The sequence below is a fragment of the Topomyia yanbarensis genome, chromosome 3 (assembly GCF_030247195.1).
Source record: "Topomyia yanbarensis strain Yona2022 chromosome 3, ASM3024719v1, whole genome shotgun sequence".
Classification (NCBI taxonomy): Eukaryota; Metazoa; Arthropoda; class Insecta; order Diptera; family Culicidae; genus Topomyia; species Topomyia yanbarensis.
In genome coordinates, this window is record NC_080672.1 from 345,877,200 (window position 1) to 345,891,741 (window position 14,542).

The 14,542-nt window shown below is 39.1% G+C and overlaps 1 protein-coding gene across 1 annotated transcript; it reads right to left on the bottom strand.

Annotated features, from left to right (window-relative positions):
• Positions 1–987: 987 nt before the first annotated feature.
• LOC131690463 (histone deacetylase HDAC1) lies at positions 988–5,165 on the bottom strand. Its single transcript, XM_058976247.1, has 6 exons — positions 4,935–5,165; positions 4,134–4,246; positions 3,952–4,069; positions 3,426–3,886; positions 1,937–2,585; positions 988–1,824 (listed from the first exon to the last, which is right to left on the bottom strand). Exons 1-6 carry the CDS (start codon positions 4,975–4,977, stop codon positions 1,751–1,753), a joined length of 1,458 nt encoding a protein of 485 aa, XP_058832230.1. The 5' UTR covers positions 4,978–5,165; the 3' UTR covers positions 988–1,750.
• Positions 5,166–14,542: the final 9,377 nt, after the last annotated feature.

The window sequence follows — 14,542 nt, forward strand, 5'->3', positions numbered from 1 at the left end:
AAAAACGAAGAGATGGTAGAGAGATTTTGGTTTGCTGAAACGAGACAAGAAAAGCAAAATAATTGTGATTAGTATTGTAGTTATAACAAATAAGTAAACGATTTCTCATCTGTTGTTTGTTTCCTTGTTCATAGTCCTCCTTCCTGTTCCTGATCTGTTTGGACTATTGGCTTTCCGATTCCTTGACCGTCACCTTCTCTTGCGCCGAATTGCATATATTATAGCAAGAGAAACAAATGAAAAGACAAAAAAAAATGAAAATAAATGCGAAATACTCTCCTTCCAGACCCCGAACATAACCCTTACTTTCCCTTTGCTTATCATTTTGGTACCATCCGAGGAGCACTTTACCCTATACCCAGTGCTCTTCCACCATCCTCGTGGTTTTCTCCATTTATCACAAGCGTCACATGTGATATTTGGGTACGGAAAATGATTTTCTGAGCAGACAATCGAATAAAAGAAGATTGTCAGGTAATTAGTGCACTTTCTGCACCAGGTATCATATCGAATTTTTAGATATACATATTAAGTGTATCTACTATACGGTATGATGGCCGGAAGGATAGATAAGCAACCCAAGCTCCCCGGATTAAATCTTTTCCGAAAAACCAACTATTTACGTAAATTTACTTTATTTTAGGGTGAGGTTGACGGGAGCAAAAAAAATACACACTTTATTTGTCTAAGGTTGCTGCGATCCAGCGTTGCCAATTGAAAAAATTGTATAGGATTTTAACCGGCAACTGCAAACTCAATGATCACATAGCTACTATTCAGTGCGCTGATTCATTTTCATGTGATCTTTGTGAACCATAGAACATGGGATTGCCTTGCGATTATAGGCTGCAGACGAAACTGTCTCCAAATTGAAACTCAGTGCTATAACAAAGATCCTAATACTGTCCTTCTACGTGCTGCAGAAAAAGGTTGATTGCTTAACAATGAAGTTAGGGAAATTTTCGAAGCAATAGAAACTTCAATAGATTGAATAAGATTAATTTCATCTTTCTGTTTACCTTCAATACTTCGCAAGGCGATTCATTGTTAATTCTATTTTAATTGTGTTATTACATTGCTTTCAATGCATGAATTCGTTTCTAAATGATCGTACATGCTATGATTATAGTTGTGCATTCACAATGAAAAATTCATTGGACATCAAAACAGGAAAACATGTTAGTGGGGAGCGATTAATAAATAGAAATTTAACAGATACTATCTTATAATTCCCATTTTGCTAGCTAAAATAAATTAAGACACTGAAAAAGTGGGTGAATTAAAAACGTGTGTTACCGTTCCTGAGATCAAACTTTATTTTGTGGGTTTTCTGTGTGTCGGTTGTTGCTAAAAATTGTCTGATGGTATGTAAACAATGATTTCAATGCTAAGTATTTGTTAGTTATTTGTCAATGAGAGGGGGAAGCGAGTATGATACGGTTACTAGTTACCAATGGAACTAGTGCCTTCATCATTTTTGTTTCAGAATTTCAGAAATTCATGATGTCCTATCTTAAAAGTAAAGCTTTCTTTATGCCTACGTATAGAAAAAAAATTCATGCTGACCCACACAAGCATTCATTCTGATCCCGCACTATCAGCGATGTATGGATAGACTCTTGTTGATTGCCCTGTCACTTGTGTGTATCTGAATGCTCATGGATGTGTGGTGGAGTCTGTAACTCATGCAGATGATTGCGAAATCATGCTACACACTGTCGGGTTATTTCCGATATGCGGCCAACACTGATCATGCAACGGCCGTGGTTTCCTTTTTCGGTTCCTCGGCCGCTTTGTTTTCCTCCTTATCACCAGCCGACTCAGCTACAAGCATTCAGAAAGGGAAAAGAAGAGCAAAGGAACCATTTTTATCACAACAAACCGATAACATTTATTCGCTTAAAATCAACTACTAGAAATTGTGCTAAATGCTAACCTTTCACTTCCATCTCATCCTTGACCTCTTCGGGTTTAGGTTCCTTTTCCAGTCGCGGTCGCTTCCGTGCGCTTCCCTTGTATGATCGATTATCCCTTCGACCACCTTCTCCCTCGTCTTCCGAATCGGAAAACTCATTATCCGGCACTATTCGTTTGTCTTTGTCGCTCTGTGGCAGCCTTTCATCCTTGTCCACCTTATCTTCGTCCTCACTCTCGTCATTGACCGCATCCTCCGGGATGGTTTGCACCTGAACGCCCGGTGCATGTGGCAACATTCGCAGGTTTTCGAACAACCGATTCTTGATCTTCTCCAGATACTCCGTTGTGTTCTGATTGCTCATATTGCTCGGGCTGATGTGCAGCTTGAAATCCGGCCCGAAATACTCGAAGTAATCGTTGTACGGCAGCTCGTTGGCTATTTCCGAATTCAACGCCACGGATGTTTCGTAGGTCCAGCAGCGCGATACATTGCGGATGGTGTAACCACCGCCACCCACCATCAGGAAGGGCAGATTGTATTTTTTCACAAACTCCACACACTTGCCGTGGCCTTTAACGGTGAGATTGAAGCAACCGAGCCGATCCCCGGTCAGGGAATCAGCACCGCATTGGAGCACTACCGCCGATGGTTGGAACGTTTCCATGACCTGTAAAAGCGGGGAAAGACCAAAAAATGGGTTGTCAGTAACAGTACGGTTGGCTGTTTCAACAGAATTCGCACCCAAATATCGGAGAACAAGACACTTACAGACTGTACCTCTACGATTTTACTGATACGGGACTCGAACATTCGACGACTGGCTTTATGAGAGCAGCGTCTTACTTTCTGTACCCCCAGAAAAAAATTAGCCTTGGTACTATATACCATAACGGAGCTTGATTTTCTATTTAGACAGAATTTGCAGCCAATTCTTAATGTACAAAATTCAAAGGCTAGAGCTGACACTGACCCCTGAGAATACTTTCCCGGATCAATACACGGTCCTAAATATTGTTAAAACCCGATCGTTTCTATTGAGAATAACATTTATTACAAGCGCACGTGATCGGGTGTGGAATCTCGGCTTCACAACGAAAACTCCCTACATAACAACCATGGTGGCCGAGGGCTCACATGATCGACACGGTCCTCTAGAACTACATTTTTCCATCAACGACTCGAACCCCGATTTTTGATTCATCTATGAACCATCGTACATCGTTGGTGGAAATACAAAAACCGCAGCCAGAATACAGTTTTGACGAATACGATCCTAATTAAATTAGCTTATTACTTATTATTACTGAACCTAAGCTAACCAACGCTTGCGAAAAAATCTGTGCACCATGCGGACTGACACAGCCTGAGCGTAGTGAACGGTTGCGCTTCGTTGTTGTAAGGTATACGGATTTTTTATCAGAGTTGCTCAGCCATACCAAGCACCGCCGCCATTAATCCAATCAAACAAGTATTGAACGATGTCCAACAATTCCAATAGCACACCTACCTTCGAGATAATCGGCACGAAGATCGACTCGTACGACTCGTCATCCATTCCATCTCGCAGCGGAATATTCACCGCATAATACTTTCCTCGGCCGGCACCGATATCCCGCAAATCTCCCGTTCCGGGGAAATATTCGCCATACTTGTGAAAGCTCACCGTCATGACCCGATCGGTGGTATAGAACGCCTCCTCCACGCCATCCCCGTGGTGCACGTCAATGTCGATGTACAGTACTCGCTGGTGATACTTGAGCAGTTCCAATATGCCCAACACAATATCGTTTACGTAGCAAAATCCAGAGGCCTCCGACTTCTTGGCATGATGCAGACCACCTCCCCAGTTGATGCAAATTTCCGAAGCCTGTTTGTTCAGCTTTACGGCGGCCGCTACCGAGCCTCCAGCCGAAAGTTGACAAAACTCGTACAATCCGTCAAATACTGGGCAATCTTCTCCGACATTGACTGCAGAATAAAAAAAATAGGTCACTTCACAATCCAACCAAATTTAACTACTTTCAGCAACGTACATCTCTGCATCTGTTTGTTATACTCGGACATGTTATCGGGACGGATCGAACGCAGAAACCGAATGTAGTCGTCTGAATGGAACTTGGTCATTTCGTCAGCTGTCGCTTTGTGTGGCCTCTGAAATGAGTCGACCAATTAATTAAAACGGATCCGACAAACTAACTCAAACAGAAATACTCACATAAATCTCCATTTTTCGGTAAAGTCCATAGTTAAGCAGCAGATTGTGCGTCATCCGTATCCGGTGCGGTTTCATCGGGTGTCCCTGGCCATAGTAGTAGTTACCGATGTCACCTGAAGTATTCAAATATCAACATTATGATTCCCATGGTTAGCTTTTAAAACTAGATTAGAGAAACCCTCCCTACGGTGGCATAGCACAATTTTAAAGTTTATAGCCACTGTCTCCTAGCATCACTTGGTGTCTACCACCGTACACAAAGTGCGGGCATTCTGAATCACATCTCGCAGTGTTGCCTTTTTTCTTTCTTTTTTACCGTTAGTACTTGTTGAAATTGCAGTATACCATTTAAAATGTTTATAACGGATATTGGTACGGGATTTGTGCCAAATTTTCATCACGGAGCGCGTTCAAATTCCTGAGATATGCGCCTTTAATATCGTCCAGTTAATAAAATTTACATGTACATTTTTTAAATACAATCATCAACAAGATTTTCTGGCAACCCGAAATGCAGCTACGTGCGACCGTACTTTCAAATTCTTCCATTCTCTCAACACACGGGCAAACATCCTCCTGATTGTACGGTCGCCATTTTAGAAGTGAGCGCTAGAGACAGTGTCCATAAAATTTGAAAACAATTTCTCGATGCGTCAGATTCAAATCCCCAACAAGCGTTTCGACAATAATATAAACACATTGCAGACGACTACGTTAGAACAGGAAAAGTTTAAATATTCGTCAGAATAATGTCTAATATTCGAAGGAAAAGCCCCGTAATATTTGGTGCACAGTACTCACTGTCATAGTAGTAGCAGACGCGCTTTTTGCTGTGGGACTGCATTTTTCTGGAGACTCCTTCTGCAAAGCAATGCGGACTCGAATAATGCACTAACTTTATTGTTTACTATCGAACAAGCACCAGAAACTGCACTGCTACAACATCCGCGGAACACTGTTGCAGTCGACCAACCGTGCCGTGAGAGAGTTGAATGGATTCAACAAAGCGAAGCACACCACCAAACTCACCGAGGGTTAGCACTGTTTTGAAGACGTTTGGCTGCTCTTGCTGATGTATGCATTCAGGGTGGCCAGATTGTATTTTTTGTAATAAGGCTACCTATACAAGAAGTTCATCGTACTCTACTCATTTTTGTTCTAAAAACATGAAGTTGACATTAGTTGTTCAATAATTTTTTACTATATTTATATTATCAAAGCGATAATTGCGATTATCCATTAAGAGATAAATCAGCGTTCGCTATGTTTATTCAATACGTTGGCTCAAATGGATGGGTAAATTTTAAGATAATTTCGTAAATTTTATGTTAAATAGATAAATAAATATATAAAATAAATCAATTAATATTTAGAAACGAATTGAACAGATTGATTCAAATTTATCCGAATTCCTTCAATGGTATGCCAAGTAATAAACGAAAAAATCAATTTTACTCCGTTCGATTGTGAATCAGAAGGCAAGCCAACAATCGGAAGGACTTCCGATAAATCGAGTTGGCTGGCCACCCTGCAAGCAACACATTGCAAATGAAAATGATTGCCAAATTATTATGGTGTGCGTGCGTTCCACATAAACGTAAAACGTCTGATGGTCTGCCCTGCTGTAAAAACATTATCTCATCAGACGATTCATCGGCTACACACAAGGCTGCACTGTAAACGATCCAATTTAAGAACTCGAGTTTAACCGTTATGTATCCGACGCGGTACCCGGGTACCTTTTTAGGTTTCAATTCATGAAATTCCTATGTTTTATCAATAGCTGGAATTTGAAACTTTGTGACATCTTAGAACTTCACTAAGTCAAGCTTTTGGGTTAATAATATTCTTGATAGAGTAAGGGGGGGGGGGTAGTTAGGAGGGGCTCTTGAATTTTTTTACTACGTAACAGGCCGACGTGGGTACCCGGGTACCCACAAAACTGAAATACCAATAACTAAGGTAATATCCAACCGATTTCGATACTTTTGGATGTTTTGGATTCAGGAACTCATCCGCTTTTGGACTTGGTAAAAATGAATTGGGTTACTTCATTCGGTTTCCGGGAATCCGGATTTCCGAACCAGGTTCTACTACTGGGATACTATTTGTGAACTTCAATGGAATACTAGCAATATCGGTATCAAAATTCTTGGAATTGCATCAGTAGGCTGTATCTCGTGGTTTTGGAATCATTTGGTGATTTGGCCACGGAACGGACATTCCGGAGCAGGTTCCCGTGGGGCCGTAAGTGGCCATTCCATTCCAATTCAATTTTTTAAATTGCCATAAGTCCCGTAACAATAAATACCAGACTTCCGAGACAATTTAAAGAGTTTTGATACTAATATTGCTAGGATATTATTAAAATTTACAAATCATGCCCTAGTACTGGAACATTACCCAGGAAAATCTGGATTACTAAACACCAGATCCATTCATCCGGTTCAATTTTATAAATCAAAAAGTGGACGATAAATAAAGAAAGCCATAGCTATGAGCATTTCAATTTGTGGGTACCCGGGTACCCACGTTGGCCTGTTAAAGGTTTTTTTTGTTGGACACATAACAATAAGAACAACACATAAGCGGCACTAAAATTAACTTTTACAGAACACCGCTCAATGGAAAGGTGATTGGCTCTATGAGCTTTACGCCAAATATGAACTTGAATTTTCAAGTTTGTTTGTGAAAACATATGAAAAATCGGCAATGGAAAACAATAAATTCCGAGAGGCGCGGCACAAATCTTCGCGGAATTAGCAGAATGCTAAATTTCAGCAAAAAAAATAAATGTGTAGTGCGTATCCAATAGAATTGTAGGCAGAAATAAGGTGTAGAAAATGCTTTTACCGTTAACCTTATTTTTTCACGAATTCATTATTTTTGTTTAACAAAAAAACAAACTTTTTAATTCTAATGGTCTGTTTACTTGTGAAACACATTGAACACAAGGGAAACTTTTTGTTCGAACATTGTTGTAAATTTTTGACACCGGCATTGTTACCAAGATTTTTTTCTAACCATCGACTTGCAAACAAAGGTTCAATATTATTCACGCACACGAACTTCACAGCAATGACGGTTTTAAACGTATTTTCATTACAATAAAAAATAATTGATTTAACAACAGGGAACAGCGACTTCCGTTTACCAAAAAAATCACGATGGATAGAAAAATCATTTGGCATGGAGTGGTAGATAAAGATTGCCACCTTAGAATTATAAATGGCTTCCATCATTCAGTTACCACCACTTTCATATGACACCAATTTTTACTTATCTAAATGTTTTGTGACAACCGTAAGTCCTCATCTTGCATACAAAAACGTCTAAAATCATCAGATTTTGAAACTAGAAAATTGTCTAATTTAAAATTCCCGAATGTTATAAAAATTATCAAATAAAATAACATCAAATAAAAAAAAATTATCGTGGATTAGGATTCGAACCCAAGCCAACTAGGTTCACTCAAATCTATAAAAGGCTACTGTAGCCTTTGTCTACTCAGAAGTAAAGACTATTCGGCACATCAATGAAATCTTACGCATTCGATGTATGCAAGTTTGGTTCAGACAGTAAGGTAAGTGCTTAGTATTCAACATGTTGCGGGTTCGAATCCAAGTACGTCACATTGATATCCAACATGTTAATGCAATTTTTCTCTAACTGTAGCGTAACACTAATAAAAGAAGATGGGCTCCAAAGAGATTGTGTGTGTAATTTAAAATAAAAATATTTTTTAATTATTTTCCTATGATAATTCTATCAGCTGAATAATGATAACGATTGCGGTTTTCTTCGGGCTGTATACATGCTGAAGAATTGTTCTTTAATATGTCTTAATCAGACAAGCTGAATAAATTCTCCAAATCCAGGTGCTTAATGGTGGAATAAACGATATATGATTATTCGTATACTTCCAATGTTCAGCTAGAGCTGAATAAAGCAACTATTAAAACGTTTAGAAAACCAGAAAATGTTTGTTGGGTGATGATGGAACAGAGTCCTGTGCTGATTGTTTCTTTTCAGACACAGAAGATCATGTGCATGTGGTACAGCAAGTACAATATAGTAGAAGGCGATTCGGAGAAGATGATGCGCTGCAACAAACTGAGTTCCATGGCAGTTAATGGAACAGCATGCGAATAATATACACTGAAGAAAATCGAAACGTTAATTCTATTTGCTTCAAGCCACTTAAAATCCATATGAAGAAGAAATGCTAATGTTATTACGCGCACACATCCCTTCTATGTTTCAACTGTATAAACTATGTATGCGCACACATAAGTTATATGTGCGTATTGTTATAAAATCGGGTTTTATGCAAGGGGCAAGCACAAATTCTTCAATACAACGCAGTGCCAAAAGTGGTACTTAATTAGTTACTTTAAGTACCATTAAATACCATAAAGTACATTAAGTACCGCAAATATTTTAAAAAGTACGAGTCAAATTCATTGTACTTTAATTACATGCAAGATTTTAAGTATAGCGCCTTAATGCTTTAAATGCACAAAATATTTTAATTACCGTCAATATGTACTTTAAATATTTTAAGTACTCACACATCGACATTAATTACATTAAGTACCTTATTAAGTACAACAGAAGTAGTTTTAAATACTTTATTTACTATTTACTTACTCGGTTTTATGTGCCTTATAGCTATACAATGTGAATGTAAGATTATTATGTCTTGTAAATACACAAATTAGGTTTATGTGTCAGCAAATAGTGTCTATCTATAGTATAGAGACATGGAAAAAGGTAATTAAACGCAGATGGTTGTTCTTTACGTTAGCTTTTGAGGAACCGTTTTGAAACTCATCGCCGGCATGTGACTTTCCAGGCTTGCTTTTATCGACGTTAGCCCAGAAGGAAAATCTGTCATCACCTAACGTCGTATGATCGTGCCGAACGACGTTAAGTTGTTAGATTCACGGTTCGATGATAATAAATGAGTTGAGGTTTTTGAAACAATTTCCTTGGTGGGCTTGGCACACCACGTTTCAGTCGATTCAAAGCTATAATCACATTGAAACACTAGTTCGCTGCTTTCCCAAAAAAAAATTGAAAAAAATCCTATTTTGAAACATTGGCGGACCCCCCTGTACATTGAAAACGTCCGAAACTATTGATTTTCAATAGTCCTCAAGTTTCCCTTCGATGTAAAACACTTCCCAAAAAGTTGAAAAAAATCCATTTTGACATATCGGCGGACCCCCTGTGCATTGAAAATGTCCAAAACTATTGATTTTCAACTGTCAACAACTTGCCCTTCACTATAAAACACTTTCCCAAAAAGTTCAAAAAATTCCATTTTGACACATCGGCGCATTGAAAATATCCAAAACTATTGATTTTCAACTGTCAACAACTTGCCCTTCACTATAAAACACTTTTCCAAAAAGTTGAAAAAAATCCATTTTGACACATCGGCGGACCCTTCTGTGCATTGACAATGTTCAGAATTTAATTTAAAAATAGTGATGATTGCATGATCAGCAGTGATAATTATCACTGATGATTTTTGATTTTTGGTGATTTTAACAAATCCAATGTACGAAAAAATAAAGAATACAATTTTGGGTAAATACCTGATGATACACTAGATATTAGAGTAACAGTTATTGTTCACAACAATAACTGTTGTAACTTCAACGTTTCTACAATCAGTCTCGATATTCTTTTCTGGCCGGGCAGTTGATACAGAACACTATATTAGGATTGTCGCTGTCATCAGTGGTAGGAACATCATTGTTTTGATTTCGGGATACACCTGTCAAGTGGGCCAAATAAAAAAAAATGATCCTCTATAGCCATTATATAGCAATTAATTATTTTTACTTATTTTAGCCGACAAAACAATAGCCATTCTTGGCTGATGTATTTTCACTAATTAGAATGCACAAATTGTCTAAACTTGTACTGAATTATGATAAATTTTCATTTCCTTGTGCGGTATATCCTAACTTTCATTTCATAAAAAACAGTCGAAAATTTACAATGAGAAAATTCGTTATATTGCATATATTGATGTCACACATATTTTTTTTTGCAATTTGTAGTAGCACATAAACATTATCTGTCACGCACACATACAGAAAAAAAAATATTGGTAAAAGTAAGAGTGTTCCCCTCTTAGCAAAAAACAACCAACGCCAACTATTAGGTTGAAAGTAAAACTTTTAAATTTATTAAGAATAATAATCAAAGTAAAAGTTTTCCTTTTAAGCAACTCAAAACAAAAGTTTTATTTTCAAACTAAGAGTATGCGTTGGTTGTTTTTTGCTAAGAGTGAAAAACTCTTATTTTTACCAACATTTTTTTTCTGTGTAGATATCATGTGAAAACTAATGACGTTCAAATAGTAAGCCATTATTTCATAGCAGATATCAAATCATTTTTCTGTTTGCCTTTCGTTTATTCTGCTGTTAGTTTTATGCAATGGACGTTTTCGGTCTTGAATGCATAAAAATCGCAGCAGAATAAACGAGACTGAAATGAATAATAGGCAAACTGCATTTTACTAATTTGAGGTTCAACTGAACGGTTTGTGGTTACAAGCAGGCCATATTTTTCTGCGTGTACCAAAAGTGCGGACAAAAGACTTACATACTAGAGAGACTTTCAGTACCTTGACAGATATATACCGAAAGCAAACAAACATGTTCCGAGGCGAAAACAATGGGAACACCAGCGAGAATCCTAATCTAGTACGTGTTCTGTATCGACACTGAAAAAACTTAACACCTTAACATCATTTGGAAATTATCGAATTATTTCAATCCACAAACACATGAAATGCACACGGTTGTCACTTGAATATCCATTCGAGTGTGGAATATATGGTTTTCAAATGAAATTCACGCGAACAAGGTGTGAAAACCACACCAAAATCATAAGAAATACCATGGACTAAATTTTCCAAATGAATTACACGTGAATATCACTTTGTTTTGCGTATAGATTTCATTGGCAGAAGAATCGGTGGAATCAATAGTTTTACATGTAGAAATGCACCACATGTTTTTATGCGAAAGTCATGTGGAAAGTTCATACTTTACGACTCAATAGCTTCGCAATGAACAGTTAACGGATAAATAGGGTAAAAGGGTATAATACGCCCTACCAGGACAAAATGCCCCTCTTCGATTCCTGAATTATCTAAAAAGTAAAAATGACTGATAACAGTATCGTTTCATGAAATCAACGTACTAACAAATACAACATATTTGTATTTGGTACTAAGTTAGTTTGGTATTTTTAATATGTTGCAAAACAACAATTGTTATTGTTATTTATCAGTGTGCAATCGGGCTGTCTCAACAACCTATTTCTGCAACCTATGTGCATTAACTGTACACCTACCGTCTCTCCGTTGCACTTGACAGTGTGTGCGGTGCTTTATGGTCACACCTACGACCTCATCTGTTGTTTGTTCCCTTATTCGTAGTCCACCTTCCTGTTCCTGATCTGTTTGGGCCACTGGCTTTCCGTTTCCTTGGCCGTCACGCTCGTGCCGCACATATTGTAGCAAAAGAAACAAATGAAAAGACAAAAAAATGAAAATAAATGGACGTCTGCTATCTGTGCCTAAATTGATGCTGCTTCTCTGTTTTGCACGACCCAGGGGGAACTTGGCCTTGATCCCAATGCTCTGTCGCAGATGTTACGTGATATTCGTTATGGAATATTCTTTGTTTGGGAGCCACTCATAAACAACGTTGTTCGTTTTCATCCCTGATCCGCTGATACGTCTAAAATTCATTTTTAGTTTTTATCTCGTTACGTGACGCTCTTCCCCTATTGTCAATATTCGATATCATTTATGAATGGTCCCCTGGTGATATGTTTAGAGCAGACAATCCAATGAAAAATAGGATTGACAGGATTTTAGTGCGCTCTTGGCGCCTTGTGTCACATCTTCATGTTTGTTATACATACTAAGAATACCAAAGCATGTGATGTGATGACCGGAAGATTAGAGAAGCAACTCCTCCCTTTCCCCCTTTAATATGTTGCAAAACAACAATGTACACAAAAGTTTCAAAAGACCTACTGTTATGTCAGCTCTCACTTTTTCCAATAGCATTACAACCAATTAGAAACAGTCGTATTCGATAGAACTATTTCAAGTAGCTTACTAGAATATTATAGTTACAATCTTACACGCAGAAGAATCAGACCTTTTTGAATCAACAAAATGTTTAGTTGAATCTAAAATGTGGTGAATGACTGTTTCAAACTGAAATGGGCGTTTTTCGAAAGCATATATTTGGTTTAGTTCAACAAATACTTCTTTTTACATTTTAAATAGAAACATTGTTGAATCAAAATAAAATTTGTTAGATCCCTTTGCTAAAAACCAACAGAATCTTTGTTTAATTTCAACTAAAATTGAGTTGTTCTCTCCTTTGGTTAATGTGGAATCCAGGTTTATGCCTTCTGAGAAACACCCAACACGGAGCCGGGCTGCGTAGAACTTACCTCGTTGACTGTCTGACGGCGAAAGAGGACTTCTCTTCACTTGATGGTCGCTGCTGTCCGTTCTGGTGTTGCCATCGACTTTGTTGCGTGTTCGTTGCGCACGATGAATATATGTGTATACCTTGGGCCTGCGGTGACAGCTAAGCGAGGGGAACAATGTGGGATACAATCTAAAGGTGGTACCCCACATCTCACTCCTCCTTCAAAAAGAACACGTCAGTGGAGAAAAATGAAGGAGTGGGAGGCGGGCAGAGATCGCTTGCGCGCCAACCATTCAGGATTTTCGTTCTCGTGGCAAGGGAAAGGTTTCTTTTACCTTTAAGTTTCTTTTTATTAGGACTGATTTGAATTATACATCATCAATGGGTTAAACGGGTTCTAAAGATCTTGTTGTAGTCTGCGCATATTTTCGAGCATTCGTCTCTTCTTGTGCCACGCGCACGTACTTGTCCAAGTACGCAGGTGCCTTCCTCGGTCTCGTCGGATGTACACGCAATTCCGCTTGTATCTTGTGGTTTTCGTGGGTGGGGCTTCGCCAGTCTTTTACTCTTTTTGTTTGCGTGACATGTCGCTTCAGTAACTTGCCATCGTCATTTGTAAGTAAAAGGCTCCCTTTCGACTGCTCGAGCACAGTGTATCTTGTTGAACCGAATCTGCTGTCTCCTTTCGAACGAGACTGTTGTTCTACGATTACGCAGTCCCCGGGAAGGATCCGACACTCTCGAGCACAACGACGTTTATCTTCGTGTTTCTTGGCTTTCAGCTTGGCTTCTCGATCTCTTTTGTCTAGTAGTTCGTTATCGTGTTCGACCTTGGTACGATTTAAGAGGGGAAGACTTCGTTTTATTCTCCTTCCCGAATAAACTTCTTCGGGGGGCACTTTAGTTATTGTGTGAGCGGCTGCATTGTGCGCGCGGATGGCGGCATTAAGTTCTTCCATATGGTTGGTTCCAGAAGACACTGCAGCAGCCATAGCTTTGTTTATCAGTTTCATGGAGTTCTCCACGAGCCCGTTTTGCTGGGGGAACAGAGGAGTCGAGTATAAAATCCTGATACCTCGCTCGGCGCAGTAGATTTTGAATTCCTCTCCACAAAACGGGGGCCCGTTGTCAGTTTTGATTGTCTTGGGAAACCCTTCCTTATCAAAAATTTCATCCAGAATTTTCCGGGTGTGTTCGAAGCTCGTGGACTTCACTGGATGAGCCATAATGTACCTTGATCGGTATTCCACAAGAACCAGAATACTGATTCCACCAAATTTCGCATAAGGCCCATTAAAATCAAGGGCGATCAATTCCCAGACCGTTTTAGGAGCGAAAATACGCTCCATTGGCGTGCATTTTTCCGGTTTGCCATTGGTAGCACATGTCCCACATGATTCAACCCAGCTTTCAGCGTCTTTAGGCATGCCGGGCCACCAGACACGCTCTCGCAGGATGCTTTTCAACTTTGCTGTTGATGGGTGTCCCTCATGTGCAACTTCCAGTGTTTTTCTGCGTAGCGCTTCTGGGATAACCGCGCAACCTTGTTTCACTAAGATTCCATCTTTGAAGTGGAGGTCGTGTGAAATAATTTGGTATCTGTGCAGCTGTTTTGGCCAATAACCGGTATCCAAAGCATGCGGGATTTGTGATAAGATTTCATCAGCTTCTGTTGCTTTCCGTATTTCGTCCTCTGTTACAAATCCTACGGCGTTTGCTTCAATTTTAGCGATTTCCCAAGGGCTTGCTTCTTCATCGAATGGATCGTCTTTTCCATTGTACAGTCGCGAAGATGGGTCTGCGATGTTGAATTTTCCTTCAACGTATTCTACTACGTAACTGTATGGACTGAGTCTTAGAGCCCATCCGTCCGCTCGAGTGAGCGCCCTTTTGGAGATCTCACGGGATCTGTTTAACAGGAATTCCACACCT